Source organism: Muscardinus avellanarius (assembly GCF_963383645.1).
Source record: "Muscardinus avellanarius genome assembly, chromosome: 2".
NCBI lineage: Eukaryota > Metazoa > Chordata > Mammalia > Rodentia > Gliridae > Muscardinus > Muscardinus avellanarius.
In genome coordinates, this window is record NC_137787.1 from 133,009,216 (window position 1) to 133,028,865 (window position 19,650).

A 19,650-nucleotide genomic window follows, 5' to 3' on the forward strand; every position below is an offset into this window, starting at 1 on the left:
ATAATTGAGGTTTTTGTAAGGAATAACAGAAGTCATTTCATTTCTTTCTTATTATGCCAAAGAGGTACAGGATATTCATCTACTTGGATGTTAGTTAACTTTGAACATTTGACTAGGGTATTTTTTCATATGAAACTGCTATTTTCTCCCTTGTCAACATTTGGTAGAGAAATACAGTGAGACTATGTAAATATCCTTTCTTAAAGTTTCAATTACTTGTTTGGGTTTGTAGGTAACTCTTACCTTAATTGATTTTACTGTGACAACTGCCAAATACAGATGTGTTACAAGGTATTTAGTAATTTGCATATAATTGTAAAGAAGAACTTGTTCTCCACTTACTTTTTAGTTTTTTATTAGTATACATTTGTGGATTCCTATTCAATGTTAAATTAACAGTTGGCATTTTTTCTTTGCAGAGGGCCATATAGTATGTATTTCAGGCTTACGTTGCTAGTAAGCCTCTATTATGGTTAGTCAGCTCTGCCATTTGATTGCAGAGAAAACATGGGCAATATATAAATGAATGGTCATGGATTGTTCCAGTGAAACTAATAAAAACAGATAGCATAATGGATTGGATCAAAGTTTGTGGTTCTGGGTTATATCATTATTGTGATGCTTACATTGTCCTAGATTTGGTTAGCAGGACCTTCACATGGAGTCTTGGGTCTTTATGACAGACGCCCATAAATTTATAGTAGTACTTCCTTACGTTCTGATACAAGATGTTCATGATTCATATTATATATATGTATATGTTAGTTCAGACTAGAATCACTTATTCCTCCAAGGAACTCTGGTTTTCTTGGTGGATATCTTTAAGAAACCATGCTCTGGATTTTAGGTGTGTTTTTTGCTGCTTGGATGCCATTGCTTCTGGGCACTCTTAGTGCAAAGATTAGCATATATGTAGGTTCAATTTTATAGTGGTAGCAAAAATATAAATAAAAATAAGTAAATTATTTCTAAGAAAATGACTCTGTGCACTGAGAAGGGAGTGAGGCATGTATAAACAGGAGGGGGATGTGGCTCAGTTCTGGGGCGTAGAGTCAAGTGAGCATGTTGGACACATTGCTGTCCCAGCCAATTGCTAAATATTCAGGAATCTTATCAGGCTGATTATTAAATCATTAGTAGTTTGAACTTAAAATAGGTCATAGTGGGAGTGACTACACAACAAAAATCATAAGTATGTAAATGGTGTAAATCAGAACCTCATTCCTGCAACCCTGTGTATAATTCCTTTACAGTACACCAAGGGTTTTTCCCTGCCAGGCTACTATTAGTTTTCAGTTTCTTGACCTTTAAAGTAGTTATATGGGTGTTCACTTTGTAATAGATCGTTAAGTGATGCATTTATTTATTCTTTCTGTATTGTATGTGTGCTGTATTTCACAAAGAGATTGTAAAAAAAATTGATACCATTTGTCAATTAGAAGGGAAAAGGCATATTGTATATTCTTGATAAGAGTGGAATAAAGTTTGGAGAGCAGCCTGGTAAATGAGCATACTTCATAATACTAGGAGGAATTGATTATTTGGATGATGATAGCTTATAGGTATAATAATCTGCATACAAACATTTGTTAGGTAGATAAGCAATGTTTAACACAGAGGGATTATGCCTTTAAAACTTATAAGCAGCGATAAAAATCCTGGCTGCTTCAAGAAAACTGTATTGTTCAGTGGATTTTCATGAGTCTAGCTGTATTTCATTTTTTATAGTTTTTTTTTTTTCTTTGCCGTACTGAGAATGAAACCCAGGGGCGTTCTACCTCTGAGCTGCACCCCCAGCCCTATATTTGTTTGTTTGTTTGTTTGTTTGTTTGTTTATTGTGGTACTGCGGATGGGACCCACAGGCAGTTTAACTCTGAGCTACACCCCCCAGCCCTATCTTTTAGTCTTTTTATTATATATTATATATTATATATATATATATATATATATATATATATATATATATATATTTTTTTTTTTTTTTTTGCGGTACTGGGGATTGAACCTTGAACACAGATAGGGCATTGTATCTGTGAACTACATTCCCAGCCCTATTTTTTAGTCTTTTATTTTTTGAAACAGGGTCTCATTGAGTTGTGAAGGGCCTCACTAAGTAACTGAGGCTATCTGCAAACCCCAATCCTCAGGTCTTCACCTCCTGAATGCTGGAATTATAAGCATGCACCACCACGCCTGACTAGCTATATTTCTTAAAGTGTATTTTAACTATTGTATGTTATACATATTACATATATCACTTCATCTCATTTTATTGGTAATAATATATCTTATAATCGGTTATTTTCTAATTTATACATTTTGATGATACTGTGATTTGTTACTTGACTTTTCATATTCATTTTATTTTATTGACTCCGAAAGCATTTACCATGCCTATTACAGTATGTATTGTGTATACGTATATGGAAAAAAGTGAAAATCAAATAATTCTAATAAAGTAGAATGAAACACTTTTTCTATACTTTTTAAATAAAATGTGTGGAGTGGAAAAGGGAAGTCTTTAAATGAAGATATGTTTAATTGATTCTGGGAGAAATATTGGGAAATATGTTTATAAAACATAAGAAAAAATATCCATGCATATATTTAATGATTATGAATTTATCATGTGTAGTAATATTAAATTGGAATTTTTGAAAGATCTTTCTCTCAAATTTGATATTTAGTAAATAGTTTGAAATTGTAAAAATCCTGAATATTAAATTTTATGTACTCTGAGATTGAAATTATACATTAGTATTAATATTATTATTTAAAACACATTGAAGAATTTTACAATATAACATTATTGCATTAACCTTGTTTAGTATCATGGATTTTTTTTTTTTCTTTCTTTCTGCTCTATTCTAGATGGTCCCCGGCCATCTCAAAAAGAAATTATATCACTTAGGGCATTTATGCTGCTTTTTCTGAAACAGCTAATACTAAAGGTAAAATAATTTCATATAATTTAGATTACAGTATGTTAGGTGAAAAGAAACTTTTGGCATTGTTAAATTAGCAATAACTAACTTTTATGAATTACTTTAAAAATTTTGAAATATGGCATTAACTTTTGTTCAACTTAACATTCGGTTAATGTTCTTTGAGATCTCCATGTTGGATGTAGCAGATAGGAATAAAAATATGTGAATAAGAATGATCATAAATGTCTTATTCTGGGGAATGGTTCATATTCAGTTTAAGACAACTTACATAGTGTATTTTATCAAAGTTGAAGACAAAGGGGTTTTTTGTTTTGTTTTGTTTTGTTGTTGTTGTTTTTTGTTTTTTTCGAATCTTGGGAAAGAACCCAGGGTCATTTGACCTCCAAACTATACCTTTTCCCCCTGTTTTTTTAAACAGGGTCTTACCAAGTTGCAGAAGGCCTCACTAAATAGCTGAGGCTATCCGAGAACTGCAATCCTCTAGTCTCAGCCTCCCGAGTGCTGGGATTACAAGTGTGTGCCACCACGTCTGGCTTGAAGATGATAATCAAAAAGTTGATACTGTAAACTCATATTGTTTTAGTGAAACAGGAAAGGATTAGAAAATAGTAATATACAGTTAATGATCAAAATATAATAATTTTTGGTAGTTTCAGTCAATGTTAACTTTAAAAACAGATATGATTTCCTAATTGGTTATATTAATACAACATATTTATTTAACTATATTTTAATTTATAATATATTTATTAAACTTGGAATGATATAGTTAATGAATTATAAAGTATTGAGGATTTTAAATGGTTGTTTTTCTTAAGGTTTTTTTTTAAATGGTAGTTTAGATGTCTTTAAAATTTTGACTTTAGACTTAAATTAAGTAATAAAATATTTTTTTTAAAATCAGGATCGAGGGGTCAAAGAAGATGAACTTCAGAGTATACTAAATTATCTTCTTACAATGCATGAGGTAGGATATATGATCTATTATGGATATTTAAGTTATTTGATACTTCAGAATAAAATTTTAACTAAGTATTCCTAATTCTTATATGCAGGATGAAAATATTCATGATGTGTTACAGTTACTAGTGGCTTTAATGTCAGAGCACCCAGCCTCTATGATACCAGCATTTGATCAAAGAAATGGAATAAGGTATGATTATGATAATAGTATTAAAGTTTAGTGGAACACAGTTGTACATCCTAGTGTATTTTCTATTCTATGAGCATTTGAATAAATATAGCAAGATTTTATACATAAAGGAATCAATGGAGAATACTTGCTGTTATTAATTATCTAATGATCTAATTCTCAAGTAAACTTACCAGTGGTCTCAGGAATCGAGAAGACTAAATAATTATTTCTTTAGCAAAGACAGTTCAAGTAATGGAAAGAGCAGCTTCCCCTCTGCCCCTTTTCTTCTGATTTAGTTATTTTTAGAATAGAAATTCTGCCGGGCGTGGTGGCGCATGCTTGTAATCCCAGCATTCGGGAGGCTGAGACCGGAGGATTGTGGTTTGTGGACAACCTCAGCTACTTAGGCCCTCTGCAACTTAGCGAGACCCAGTTTCAAAATAAAGAATACAAAATAGGGCAGGGGGTGTAGCTTGGAGGTCGAATACCCCTGAGTTCCACCCCTGGACGTGCCGAAAAAGAAAAAAAAGAAAAAAAAAAAAAAGAATAGAAATTCTGCAGAATTCTCCATGCTCTCTCTGAGGACAGCCACATTTGTGGGCTGTGAGATTTTACTTTGGTTCTGAAGTTCATTATTCTTTTTTTTAGGGCTTTCTAAATATTTATTTTTCATATGTGTGATTTTCCTATTATGAACCTTCTCCTATTTTCATATTGGTCTTGGTTTCTCGAAGTTCTGAAGCCAGGCGTGGTGGTGCATGCTTGTAATCCCAGAATTCAGGAGGCTGAGATCAGAGGATCACGGTTCACAAACAGCCTCAGCTACTTAGTGAGGCCTTCTGCAACTCAGTGAGACCCGCTTTCAAAATAAAGAATAAAAAATAGGGCTGGGGGTGTAGTTCGGAGGTCGAATGCCTCTGGGTTCCACCCCCAGACCCGCAAAAAAAAAAAAAAAAGTCTGACAATAGATTTTAATGTAAATACATGTACATTTAGGGAAATGGGATTTGAAAAATAAATCACCTTCCAAGGAAAATAATCTCTAGAGTTTACCTCTTGTAGTTTATTCTTCAACAAAATAAAAAAATGGAAAAAGGTAACATCTTATTTCCTTTTTTAATAATATAAAATACTGATGCAAGTACAACAAAATGACATTACCTTTAAGCTATTTGTCTCCTTTTATAAATGTTACTGAAATGTTGTTTAAAGTATATTACATCTTCTGTTACTTTTTTGTTTAGGCTGAACAATTTTACCTTCAAAATATATCATGACATTTTTATTTTTTAAGAAGATACTTAATAAAGTAAATGCACACTCTAATTTTTTATTTACCATACTAGCCCTCAAGAAACTTCTTAAATCTATAATTAGTTGCATACATAGTTTTCATTTCCTCCTTTTGCATTATGTAAAAAAACATGTATAAGTACTAAAATGGATATGGCCTTGCTTTTATATAGTATTTGAATTGACTATATATATATATAGATTAGATTATGTGTTAATATAGGCTTTATATTTACTCCAAATAATTTAAAAATTCTCAAAATGTTTTGGGTAAAAATTAAAATAATATATAATCTTTTTAATATAGGAACCAGAAATTACAAATCTATCAGGAAACGAAGTTGAGTTTTGTGTTGCCATCTGTATGGCTTCTTTATTCTTCCTTCTGTATGCCTCTCTGAACAGAAAAAAAACATTACTGTCCTAGTTTCTTTTTAAAATCAATTTCTAGCTAAAGAGCCCAGGAAACACCAGATATTGTTTTTCAGACTTATTACAAATTCCAAGGAATGAGAAATATGTGTGCAGGACCTATGGTCTAATTAGCCATAATGAATAAAATAAGGTTACTAAGATCAAATATTGGGGAAAATTATAGGAGAAGAGGAGAATTAGAACTAATTTAATGTATATCTCAAAATTAAGAATTTTTTAATGTTTATGAACAACCAATCACACACTTGCTCTTTTTTTTTTTTTTTGTAGTACTGGGGATAGAACCCAGGGGCATTCTACCTCCAAGCTACACCCCAAGTCTTATTTTTTATTCTTTATTTTTGAAACAAGGTCCCACTAAGTTCCAGAGAGCTTCATTAAGTAGCGGAGGTGTCCGCAAACCTGCAACCCTCTTGTCTCAGCCTCCCAAGTACTGGGATCACAAGCATGTGCCACCACACTTGGCTCACATTGCTTTTTTGAGTGTATATTTGAAGGTCAAACTTAATGAAAAATTTTAAAACTTAATGAAAAGAACTTTAACAATCCTAGGAAATACTTTATATATATGTATTTCTAATTTATTTATAAAGAATTCATTGTTTTTTGTGTTTTATATTAAGTGCTTATAAGTTAATTTATATATTTTTTAGGGTGATATACAAATTACTGGCTTCTAAAAGCGAAAGTATTTGGGTTCAAGCTCTGAAGGTTCTTGGATACTTTCTGAAGCATTTAGGTCATAAGTAAGTTGACATTTCTTACAACAAATTATCTATCAAAATTTATTTTTATGAGTTTTGTATCTAATGTAATGTGAAATTTGACTGGAAGAAAACAGTATAAAATGTGATAAAAGATGTAAAATATTTTATAAAGTAATATTTTATATATAGAATATACGGGACATCACAATTAAACATAGTTTATTTCTGTTCTATTTTTGGAAAAGAAAATATTAATCATTTTAAGAATATAATAAAATATTTGATCAAAATAAAATACATAAGGATTGATTTCAATTAAAACTTTCTTGACCCAGGGAATTTAATATATCTTGCTTGAGCTCACGCTGAGAACTTGAGTGTACGTGCTGTATCAGTATTATTTGTTTATATTCTTTTCTGACAAGGGTTTATTATTCATGTTTCTGAATTGAAGATCCTAAATTAATTGCCTCCTTTTTTCCTAAGTCCAACATTTTTTTCTGTAAGCAATATCTACTAATTTAATTATTGCAGTTTTTATTATGTTGTCCAGTGCCTGATAGTCTTTTATACATCCATTTTCTGTACAAATTAACCTAAGGAAATAGTACTATCTCAAGTACTGCTAGATGGTGTTATTCACAGAACCTTACTGTTGTCAGTTCTTTCTGGTGTTTAAATTTACAAAGAGTTCATTGGTAAAATTAAATGAGAACTACACAAAATTCATGTCAGACATATCAAACATGTTGTGTAGTCTAGAAAGTTGATACAAGTTGATTTGGTTTTGGTACCAAATCAATAGTTGAGTAAAAGAGAATAGAGATGTAGATATAGAAAACAGTTCAGACAAAGCCAGGATTACACAAAAGGTTTATTGTTTATGTGGGTAACTTTTAGTGTGCTAGGTGAGAGAATGCCCTGGAGTGAGAAGAATATGCACATTACTCTATGAGATGAGGATCACTCATGTGGCTTTGATTATAAAAGAAACTGACCTGGATAAAGTTAAAGGATTTTACTGTAGGTGCACCTCATTTTAAAATCAAAAAAGAAGATTAAAAATAAAAAGCTGAAAATGCAGACAATGCAAAATTTAAAATAACAGGCATCTTCCCATATAAGCATGAATGGTTAATATATCTTTTTACTCCAAATTTATAGATAATTCAATAAGAAAGATACCTTTCACTAATTCAATTACTAGCAAGATTGTTAATAATTCTAAGGTCTATCTAATTGCTTAAAGCTATTAAGATTGGGTAAAAGCTATGAAGAATTAAGAGAAGAGAAAATACAAAAAGGATAGGGAGAAGGTTTAATGGTAGAAAATCTCGCAAAGTTTCAGGGAAAGTACACTTTCTGGAGACAAAAGACTACCTCAAGGTGCAAAAATAGAACCCTTCTTTTAAATAATAGGTGCATCATGGTTGATTGTAAAATTCTTCTTAGAAGAAAAGCAGACAACATGCATCAAGGGTATGCAAATGAAACATATTTATAGGAATCGGTTTCTCTTTGTGGCTATAGAGAAATAGAATGTTTTTTAAATTGTGAAAGCAAAAAGTTTACCTTTGCCCTTTCCCTCCTATACACATGGAAATCGTTTGCAAATGGCTTAGTCTAGGAAAATTTAACTATCAAAAGAATTGGCAGGTATCAGTACATATATATCAAACTAGGAAATAATAGTTAAGACTAATCAGTAGATAAAAGACAATCACAAGAAAAATAGTGTTGTTATCACGTCATAATTATGATTTAAAATTTTAACACTAGTTAAAAAAAGAAGTAAATGAATTGCTTCCAAGGAAAAACAGCTATTAAACCAAAGTCATGAATTATAAGTAAAAAGAACTTTGGAAACATTGGGGGAAGTAAACCATTATACAATTAGAAATGAAATTGGAAGACTCTCAAAGAAGACTCTTTAGCTATCATAGAAATGCAATTAGTATGTATAGATGAAAATAAAAATGTTTAGAAGAATTAAAGGGAAAATGATAGAGAAGGAAAAGGAATTTCAACAATGCCATAAATGAAGTTTATAAAGAGGTAAAGCAAAATAATAGAACAAAACACATATTTAAAGTTGTAAATTAATGAATTCCCAGCATAAAATCATGTCATCCTTGTTCAAAGGCATACTGCAGACAGGAGAAATTGACCTGAAATGGTCAGCAAGAATATGAAAGTGGAAGCCAAGTTAACTAAGTAAAAGGGATGCTGCCAAACAATTTTTTTAACCATATGAAAGTTGTTTCTGTAAATAATTCTTGAGAAAATTGCCAGGGACAAAGATCAGCCAATAAAGTATATGTGAAGATCTTATTAAAAACTGCTGACAAGCACTGAGTATAGGTAACAGACAAACTGAGGTGATAACTGTTTAGTGTACAGAGCAGAATTTTCATTTATATCCCCCAATAATGTAGAAATGACACTGTTATACTGAATTGAGAGAGGACTGAAGAAGGAAAGTAGAGTGAATCCAAAGCGTCAAAGGCATATAAACTGAGAAGTGAAATACTAGAAATATGGCTACACGCTGATGCTGTATGAGAGAGGAAAAAGAAATATGATAACTTTATTATTGTTCATAAGAGAAAAATACTTTCTAAAGAGAATTAACTTATTTTATAGTTACAAAGATAAATATTTCAACAAAATTATAAAGCTTCAAACTATTGAAAAACTGATAAAAGTAGAGGCAGTATATCTAGTGGAGCTTTTTGAAAATATATGAAAGTCAGGTACATAAAATATGACATAGCTAAGATTAGACATGTCTATTATAAAATAAAATTATGTATCACTTAAAAAATACTGCAACTGATCACAGCAATAAAGCCTAGTTCTAAATGTAAGAATACCCAAACCAAACAAAAAAAGTGATTTAGAAAGACCGAGAATAAAAGGATGAGTAAAAGTTAATTAATGTGGTAACAATGCAAACAAACAAAAAAAGAGAAATAATGATTGTAGTGTTGGACAGATAGGAATACAAGTCAAAACAAACATTAGATAAAAAGGATACTTTATAACGTTGAGGGTTCAGACATTCATGAAACAGAAATTGCAAGGGAATAAACAACCACCTGGAGTTTAAAACTCTAAAACAGAATTTAACTCACCTATTTTAGTCTACAAAACTTAAAAGGAAAATAATCTAAAAAGATAAATCTTGCCAGGCATGATAGCCCACGCTTGTAAATCCCCTCACTTGGGAGGCTGAGAGAGGAGGATCATGCAGGTTCGAAGCCAGCTGTTCTGGCTTAAGAGACCCTGTTTGCAAATAAAAAATATAAAAATAGGTCTGGGAGTGTAGCCTGGAAGTAGAAGGGTTCCATCCCTAGTGCCACCAAAAAAAAAAAAAAAATCTTATTGATATGATTATACAATATTAATATAAAATGATACAAGATTTTTACACAGCAACTTCAGAACAAACCAAAAAAGTATGGAATGTAGCTAAGGAAGGTTTAGAGGAATATCCATAGTCATCCATTTGTAATAAGGGAAGAATAAAATTAAGATAATAAAGTTAGGAAAAGAAAAAAAGTAAATGAATGTAGAAACACGTAACAGAAAAGTAGGAATTAGTGATTCAGAACATAGAAAATAATTAAATAGGCTGATTTTGAACTATCATGATAAAATGGATAAATTAAAATTTAATATCTCAAGAAAGGGCAAAATATAAAAATGCAAAATAAACAATAATTTCCATGATTGATGTAAAACTGAGGAAATTGCAAGAATCTTTAATAGGAATCTTTGCATGAATTTCACCAGAAATTGATAAGATAACTTAGTAGAAAAATGGGCAAAGACCATCCTGGGCATCTTTCCAAAGGGCCAAAATCAGAGAAGTACAGTAATATATGCATACCTGTGTTAATGCACATGGATATGCACAATTCATAATATTCAAATTATGGAACCAACCTAGGTGTCTATTAACAGATGGATGGATTGCAAAATTATGGGAAATATATACAATAGAATTCTACTCAGCAATAAAGAAGAGCAAAATTATTCATTTGTAAGAAAATGAAAGGACCTGGGGAATATTATATTAAGTGAGTGTGACCCAGTCACAGAAGGTGAAGAGTCATATGTCTTCTCTACTATGAAGAAGCTACGAGGTTGGAGTAATAAGGATACCAGATGGATTCCAGATCATGGAGAAGAAACCTCACTGGAGTTAGGGAGGTAGTCTAAGAGAAGAGAAAGGGGAAGACTGAGGTTCATCAACTGAAATATTACCACCAAATATGTGTACATATGTGAATATACCAATGTCAATCTCAGTACTCTGTATTGCGAAGGGGGAGATGGTAAGTGGGGAGGGCACCAAGTGGTGTGTGCATGTATGACACTGTCAACATGATTTACATTATGAAACGAGTCTACAATACACCAGTAAAAGCACATTATATAAAAAATGAAAAAAGAGAAATGAGAAAAAAAGTGTCAGCTTATTAAAGGAAACGTGGCACATAAACATTTAAAAAATGCCAAATTCTGATTATAATAAGGGAAATACAAATGAAAACTAAAGTAAGATCCCATTTTAGATTGAAAAAATGCTTTATGTTGACAGAACTACCAAAATCAGTATGTGAAACTGAGCTTAATTGATTTTTATCTATGGCTATTATAATTAGAAATGTATCACGTTTGCACATTGGATATGATGTCTGTTCAACTAGTTATTATTTTATGATAAAAGAAGAAATCTAAAGTTTATATAAAGAACTTTTGAAATTATAGATCACCTGTGGAATAGTATACATTTGTTAAACTAGCAAAATAAAACTACTAGCTGAAATAACAATTATATTGTTAAATGATTTAAACAGAAGTAAAGATATATACGTTTTCAGTGCTATGAAATAAAAATATAGTAGAATACATGAGAATCAAGAAATCATTAACAGTTCCTAAGAGAAATTGGGGAAAATAAAGCTGGATGTGGATTATTTTAATTTTTAACCATGTGTATATTGTCTATTGAGACATTTCTCAAATAATAATAATGTTTTAAAACCTACACATTTAAAAATAAGCAACTAATGTAATATTGGAGGAATTTTTACTAATGATGTTATTAACAAGGTTAGATTGGACAAAATCAGTGACTAATTTATTAAAATAGTTCTCTTGGAGCAGTCATAGAACAAAAGCACTGAGGCTAATACGAAATTGTTTGCTTAATTGTACAAATTAAGTCAAAATGATTCCTATTGATGTGATTATAAAAGTTAAATCTTGCAGTATTCTCACTATCATGCAGAACGAGGGAGAAAAAAAGAAGTAAATAGACCAAATAATAGTATTTGCATATATGAATCTACACTGTGTGTCTCACTCTCATGTACAATTACTATAGAACAATATGATAATTATAAAAAATAGTGTGTAAAACAAAGCCTGGATAAGTTGATAGTTAATAAATAGATTTAACTGTTTAATAAAATACATGTAGGATCTACCTTAACCACATTTCCTGCTTGATCTTAAACATTTCTGATCTTCTGACTTACTTTTATAAAGAAATAAAACTATAGTGTTTACCTCAATAGAATGGTTAATCACAGTTTATATCTATGTGATAATTTGAATAGTTAGTAAAAGGATAATGATATAATTTATTTCTTCAGTATGATTAGATGTTTATATGAAATAGATGAAATTTAAATATAAAAAATCAGCACCATTCATATCAACAATGAGGCAAATGATCTCATTATAATTTAATAATTTAAATTTTCAAGAATTGAAATAGAAATAAATCACAATTGTTACAGAGGAAGAATATATGTCATATATTAGATAATTTAATTGTATACCTATAAACCTAATAGAATAATATTTAAAACTATTGAAAATAAAAAGAATCTCAGCCAACTCAGCATCTGAGTAGGAAGGGATTGAGACTGAATCTACTTGATCTGGGTGGATGGGCCTGATCTAATACCTAGCATATAATTTCTGTCAAGTACCTGGAATATGAGTTTTGATAAAATCTATAAACTGAATTAGAGATATATTTGGCATTATATTAAAATGGGTATATATCTTCTCTATACTTTAGAAATCATAACTCTCCGTGAATGTGGGATAAACTTATGGGCTGGCTTCCATAAATCTTGGCATGTTTGCACTATTAATCAAAGGTAACATCACTCACCAGTCATGTGTCATGTTGCTATCATGCATTAACTGATATGATGTGATGAGAAGAGCACTTTACCCCTATGGTATTTCCCTCATCCCTAAAATGACCCTGATCCAACCATGAGCAAGTACTGTACATCCCCAAACTGAGGAACATTCTACAAAATACCTGTCCTATACTATTCAGAATTGTCAAGGGCATGAACACAAAGAATGCGAAACTGCCATAGATAGGAGAATCTAAAGAGAGAAGGTAGCTGAATGAAAAATGGATCATGAATTGGATCCTGAACAGAAAAGGGACATCAAATAAGGTGACACACTGAGGGGAAAGGGAGAGAGAGGGGAATTTCCTAATGTACATGATGTATATTCACAAACATAAGGAGGGAGTGGGGGGAATGGGGTGGGAATTGGGTAAGAGTTAATTGAGTGATGTGTGTATGTATGCCACTACCATCTTGTACTCCATTAAGATATATGACTACAGTGTACCAATAGAAAGAAAAAAAATAAACAGTAAAAATTCTAATAAAAGCTGTGTTGGCAAAAGTTAAAGAAAAGGGACATCAGTGAAAAACTGGCAAAATCTCAGTAAAGTCTTTAATTAATAAATCAATGTAGATTTCTTAGTTTTGACATACTCTGGTTAAAAAGATGTTAACATTGAGAGAAGCTGACTGAAAAGTATATGAGAATTGTCTTTTTAACGTTTCTGTAAATCTAGAAATTTTCTATATAAAAAATTATATAAAATTGAGAAGCCAGGCTTGGACATACAGTATAGGATAGAGTGCTTGCCTACCATGTGTGAAGTCCTGGGTTTGATCCCAAGCACTGTACTTTCAAAAACCAACGACAAACACAGGACAAACACACAACAACAGTAAAACAAAATTGAGAAGCCAAACATACATATATGTTTGAGCAGAAAGCCACGATGTGTCTGCAGGGAGATGTCCTGAATTCTAACAAGTGGTTCAAATGAATAAACAAAATGTCTAGATGATGCTATGTCAAAATGCAACTGTGATAATTTTAGCTTATAAATTCTCCTCTCTTGTACTGGGGATTGAATTCAAGGGCATTCTACCTCCGAGCTAAACCCCCAGCCCCAATTTTTTTTCTTTTATTGTATATTTTAAAATCATAGTCTCACCAAGTTGCAGAGGGCCCCACCAAGTGTCTAAGGTTGGTCACAAACCTGAGATCCTATTTCAGCCACCCAAATACTGGGATTGCAAGTATGAACCAAGCCCCCGGCATAAAATTTTTAAAGCAGGTATTCTCAAATGTTTGCTCTGGAAATAAAAATTCTCAATCTGGTATATTTGTCTAATGTCTTAATTTTAAATGCTATCAACTCTGGGTGAGTTTTTAAGGTTGTCACATTATAAAATACATCATTGGTAGTTAAATGAACTGGCTTGCTGTCTGTAGTTGTTTCTTATAGGCCTTTTATATGTTGACAAATGTTTATGCTAATGGCATATTTCTTTTTTAGACTAGTGGAAACTAATTGTTTTTCTGTCAGAGCCAGTTTTTTGTAACACAAAATATGCTATAATACAGATTTTGGGAAGAAAGCTGTTTGGCTCCTATCAGCCAAATGTTGGTTACTATGTGTACTTGGGTACAAAAGAGCCTTGGTACTTTTTCTTGGGAGGGAGTTACTATCAAAGAAAACAGGAGAATTGGTTTGGGATTTTCTAATATGGCTGGCAAGCAGCTGAAAAACTATGTTAGGGCCTAAGATAAAGACAGAATGCAGCAGCTTTTGATAGGTATTCGGCTTTCAAAGATTCATGCCTGCTGTCTCCTTTTCTCTTGCCCCTGCCCTTACCCCTGCACCCAGAGGAAGGTAAGCATTGGCTTCATGTAAGCGACTACAAGAAGGACAAGAGGTAACTACAAAGTAGGGCAGGTCTTCCTGTCCTTAAGTTTGTGAGTGTACAGGGATTAGAGTACTAGGTGTTAGCTTTAGTTCTCCATGTATAAACAAGTTAACAAGTTTTACACTACAGGTAAAAAAGATTAGAGGATGTTTTGCTTTCTAATACCTGCAAACATCCCATCATTTAAAATGTATAGCAGCCAGGCCTGGTGGCACATGCTTGTAATCCCCATGCTTGGGATGCAGAGACAGGAGGATCACGCAGGTTCGAAGCCAGCCGCACTGGTTTAAGAGACCCTGTTTCCAAATAAAAATATATATTAAAAAAAGGTGTCTGGGAGTGTAGCCCAGAGGTAGAAGGGTTTCCAGGAACCCCAGTACCACAAAAAAAAAAAAAAAAAAAAAAAAAGTATAGCAATGAGATCTGACTTTGATTATGTGAATCATGACAAAACTTGCCGGGGGCCATTCCACATGCCTTTGTTTCCAGTATTTGGCAATTTGAGACAGAGGATCTCAGGTTTGAGGCCAGCTTCATCACCTTACTGAGACTCTCAGTAATTTAGTGAGAACTTATTTTTTAAAACAAAGTTTAAAAGGAGGCCTGGGATTATAGCTCAGAGATAGAATACCAGGGGAGAGGAAAACAAAAAAGTATAGCTGAACACACAAAATTAAGGGATTTTTTTCCTATGCCAAAAATGAAAATCAAGCAAAATATAAAATCAAGACTTAAGAAATAAGCTTAATGTAAGGAAATTAACAATTCTAGTCTAATCAAGATTAGAAAGACTTCAGAAATAATTAGTGAGGTAGAACTGCAAAAATCACCTAGAATGATACACCAAGAGACAAAGATGACAAGCTTGAAAGAAGGGAAGTTCACAGAGAAAAAGTGAAGGGTTTTTAATGTGGCTAATATAGGTTATAGGTAGGGGGAAGAGAAAATGGGGAAGAGGCAGTATTCAAGTAAGATTACTGATGTTTCTTGCAGGAGTGATGAAATACCTGATTTTTTAGAATAAGCTGTAATCAGGAAAAATTAAGCATCAAATCTCACTGCAAAGTGAAACTGCAGAACACCAAAGACTAAGGTCAATAAAGGGAAGTTGGCCCTACTGTTAAAGTACAGATGGCCCATGTTTATAGACAGGCAGAATTAATATTTTTAAATGATCATATCAGCAAAAGCTGTCTACAGTTTCAGTGCAATCCTTTCATAAATCCAAATGATACTCTTCACAGAACTAGAAAAATACAATGCTGAAGTGCGTATGACAGAACAAAAGATCCAGAGTAGCCAGAGTAATACCAAGCAAAAAAGAGCAATGCTGGAGGCAACACAGTAGCTGACTTCAAATGATACCACAGAGCCTTGTAACAAAAACAGCATCATGCTGGCATATAAAAATAGGTACATAGACTGAGAGAATGGAGCAGAAAACAGAAAGAAGAAACTTGATGAAAGTAACACTGGAGAAAAGACAGACTCTTCAAAAAGATGCTAGGAAAACTGGATATCCCTCTGCACAACAATAAAACTGCATCTCTGTTTTTTACCCCATACAAAAGTTAAAGTGGGGGCTGGGTGTGGTGGCACAAGTTTGTAATCCCAGTGTTTGGGAGGCTGAGATAGGAGAATTACACAGGTTTGAAGCCAGCCTCAACTACTGAGTGAGGCTCTCAGCAACTTAGTGAGATCCTGTTTCCAAATAAGGTATAAAAAGGTCTGGGAGGGTGGCCCGGAGGTAGAAAGCCCCTGGGTTCCACTCCCAGTACTACCAAAAAAAAAAAAAAAAAAAAAAAAAAAAAAAAAGTTAGTGAATCAAAAGCCCTATGTTTTGGACCAGAAACTACAACTGGTAGAAGAAAACATAGGGTCCACATTAAAACAGGCCCATGCAAAGACTTCATGAATAGTGCCCCTTAAATCAGGAAATAAGGGAAAGACTCAATAAATGGAATGCCATCAAATTAAAACTTTTGAACAACGAAGGAAACAACACAGTGAAGAGACAACTGATAGAATGGAAGAAAACCTTTTCTAACTACTCTTCAGAGGATTAATATCTAGTGATATGAATAGAAGAGTGAAATGGAAATTTGATAGACTGACCCAAACACTTAGAAGATTTTCATGTATAATGGAGGTGCCATTTCAGATAAATGAAGTACACATTCAGCAACACAGTAGCTGACTTCAAATGGTACCACAGAACCTTGTAACAAAAACAGCATCATGCTGGCATAAAAATAGGCACATAGACTGAGAGAATGGAACGGAAAACAGAAAGAAGAAACTTGATGAAAGTAACACTAGAGAAAAGACAGACTCTTCAAAAAGATGCTAGGAAAACTGGATATCCCTCTGCACTCAGTAGCTGCTATATTTAAGATCTATGATTGTTATGTCATCACTTTTTAACATGGTTAGGATGTTACTTATTTTAAAAATTAAGTGATAACCACTGATTAAAAAAAACATTTAAATAAAACTAATTTTCAGGCTAAGAAAAAAATCAATGAGGACTAAGAGTGGCACACACACACACACACACACACACACACACACACACACACACATATATATATATATTACATACATACATTACTGGAGATGGAAAACCAGGGCCTTCTACCTCTGGGCTACACCCCCCAGTCCTATTTTATTTTTTCTTTATATAGTTGTTGAGAGCCTAAGTTGTTGAGACTGTTTTTAAACATGTAATCCTCCTTTCTCAGCCTCCCAAGTCCTCAGATTACCAGCGTGTGCTGCCATGCCCATTGAAAGGTATAATTCTAAAAAGGTAAATAAAACTTCACATGCAGATACACATAAAAGCAGAGCTGAGGTATAGAAAGCCAAATGGAAGAGAAAGCAGTAGCTTACAGATATTAGCATCCTTCTTATTTTTTCAGTTTTTTATTGGTGCATTGTATTCATACATCATGATGGGATAAAAAATTTGTGTAGACATACACGCACACATCGCCCAGTTACCCCTCTCCAATCCTCACCCCATTCCCTTCCCAATCCTCCTTCCCATGCTTGGCTTAGTGGTTGACATCTATATATTTATTTAAGTACATCATGTGCTTTAGAGACTTTCCTTCTTCCCCCTCCCATCCCCTCAATTAGGTTGCCTTATTTGCTCCATCTGTTTCTTTTGAAAAGAACACTAACACAAAAAATCACAAAGGAAAAGTTCAGGCAAGATTTCTTTGTCTTGAGTAGCATACACATTTTTTTTCAAGCACACATATTAACTATACAAATTGTTGAAATGAGAACATCAAATAGATTCAGTAAATTAATGACTTTCTCTACCCACATTGCAATTAAAAAACAAATCATGATAAAAATCACAGAATTTGGAAATATGCATTCTTTAATTCATATTAAGAATTTTGTGAATTATACAATCATCAGATTGTGTGTATATGAATGTCTCTTTTTTTTTTTTTTTTTTTTTTTTTTTACGGGTCTGGGGATGGAACCCAGGGGCATTCAACCTCCGAGCTACACCTCCTGCCCCATTTTTAATTCTTTATTTTGAAATCGGATCTCACTGAGTTGCAGAGGGCCTCACTAAGTTGCTGAGGCTGTCCGTGAACCGCGATCCTCCAGGTCTCAGCCTCCCAAATTCTGGGATTACAAGTGTGTGCCGCCAAACCCGGCTGAATGTATCATTTAAAATCTCACTATGATGTATAATTCTATTGCACTAACAAAATTCTAAGAATAAAATAAAAATTTAAAAATACAATTCTGTATATTTACACTTGTGTGATTTGGTCTAAATGCTATTGGATGCAATTTATAGCATAAATAGATTTTAAAAAGAAAGGTACTTTTGGCTTTTTTTCCCAATTTTTCAATTTTATGCTTAGATCTCTAAGTATTAGCCTAAGAAGAAAAAGCAAGAAATAACAAAGGACAAAAGCTAATAAAAAATAAAGCAAGACTATTAAGCTGAAAAACATTAAGGCTGAAAAGCTATCTTATTCATTTTGAAATACTTTCTGTTGAATAGCAAAGTAAAGAAAGGATAGGATACTATCTCATGTACTATTACCAGTATAATTTTTTTTTTTTTTTTGGTGGTACTGGGGATGAAACCCTTCTGCCTCCAAGCTACACTCCCAGGCCTATTTTATATTTTATTTGGAAACAGGGTGTCTTAAGCCAGTGAGGCTGGCTTTAGACTTAAGTGATCCTCCTGTCACTGCCTCCAAAGCGTGAGGATTACAAGCGTGGGCCACCATGCCTGGCTACCAGTATAATTTTGATGGTAAAATTGAATAAAGACTATAAATGTAAGAAAATTTATGTTCAGTCTTCTCTATGAATATGAATCCACCAATTTTTAAAGTATATATTTTAACCAACTTGAGCACCACTGTAGAATGCAATGATGGTTTAACACCAGAAATCTCTTTTTCTGTGATATATGCACTAAGAAAAGAAAGTAGCTATATAAGTGCAAATGTTTTAAATAAAATTTAGTAACCATCATCATACTTCTTAGGAAACCACAAATAGAAAGCAATTTCTTTAATTTGATGACATATCTACTTAAAACTTAGTATTTTTATGTATCACTGAGTAATAGTGAACAATTAGAAATATTTCCTTCCAGCATATTTAATGAAACATTAATGAAACCTGCTTTGATCACCCATGGCCAGCAGCATCCTATTGGGTAATATATTGGTATTTATGGAACATTCCATCTAAAGTTGTTAAAGAGTTATTTTCAGGTTCATGTGCAACATTCTCTAGGATGTCCTGAGACCATCACAGAATTGAGTGAGGTTAAATTAACAACAGAAATAGGGATATTACAAAATTTTTGGAAAATAAACAATATAAATGACCACTGGGACAAAAGGAAATTACAAATAAAATTAGAAGATAGTTTGAACTTAATGCAAATAATACTATAACATAACCCAATTTATTGAATCCCTGTGCATTGCTGACAAAATATAAAATTTTGCAGCCATGCTCTAAAAGGGTTTTCTGATTTCTTAAAAAGTATAAAAAGAATTTG

At 32.6% G+C, this 19,650-nt stretch overlaps 1 protein-coding gene across 5 annotated transcripts in view; it reads left to right on the top strand.

Moving 5' to 3' along the window:
* Positions 1-19,650, top strand: part of NBEA (neurobeachin) — a gene marked incomplete at both ends in the record, with an annotated part of 621,684 nt that overhangs the window by 143,099 nt on the left and 458,935 nt on the right. For all 5 annotated transcript variants that reach the window (XM_080719963.1, XM_080719960.1, XM_080719962.1 and 2 more), the window contains 4 exons: positions 2,873-2,952; positions 3,854-3,916; positions 4,005-4,102; positions 6,466-6,558. In XM_080719963.1, coding sequence (XP_080576089.1) covers positions 2,873-2,952; positions 3,854-3,916; positions 4,005-4,102; positions 6,466-6,558 — 334 coding nt within the window. The remainder of the gene's footprint in view (positions 1-2,872; positions 2,953-3,853; positions 3,917-4,004; positions 4,103-6,465; positions 6,559-19,650) is intronic.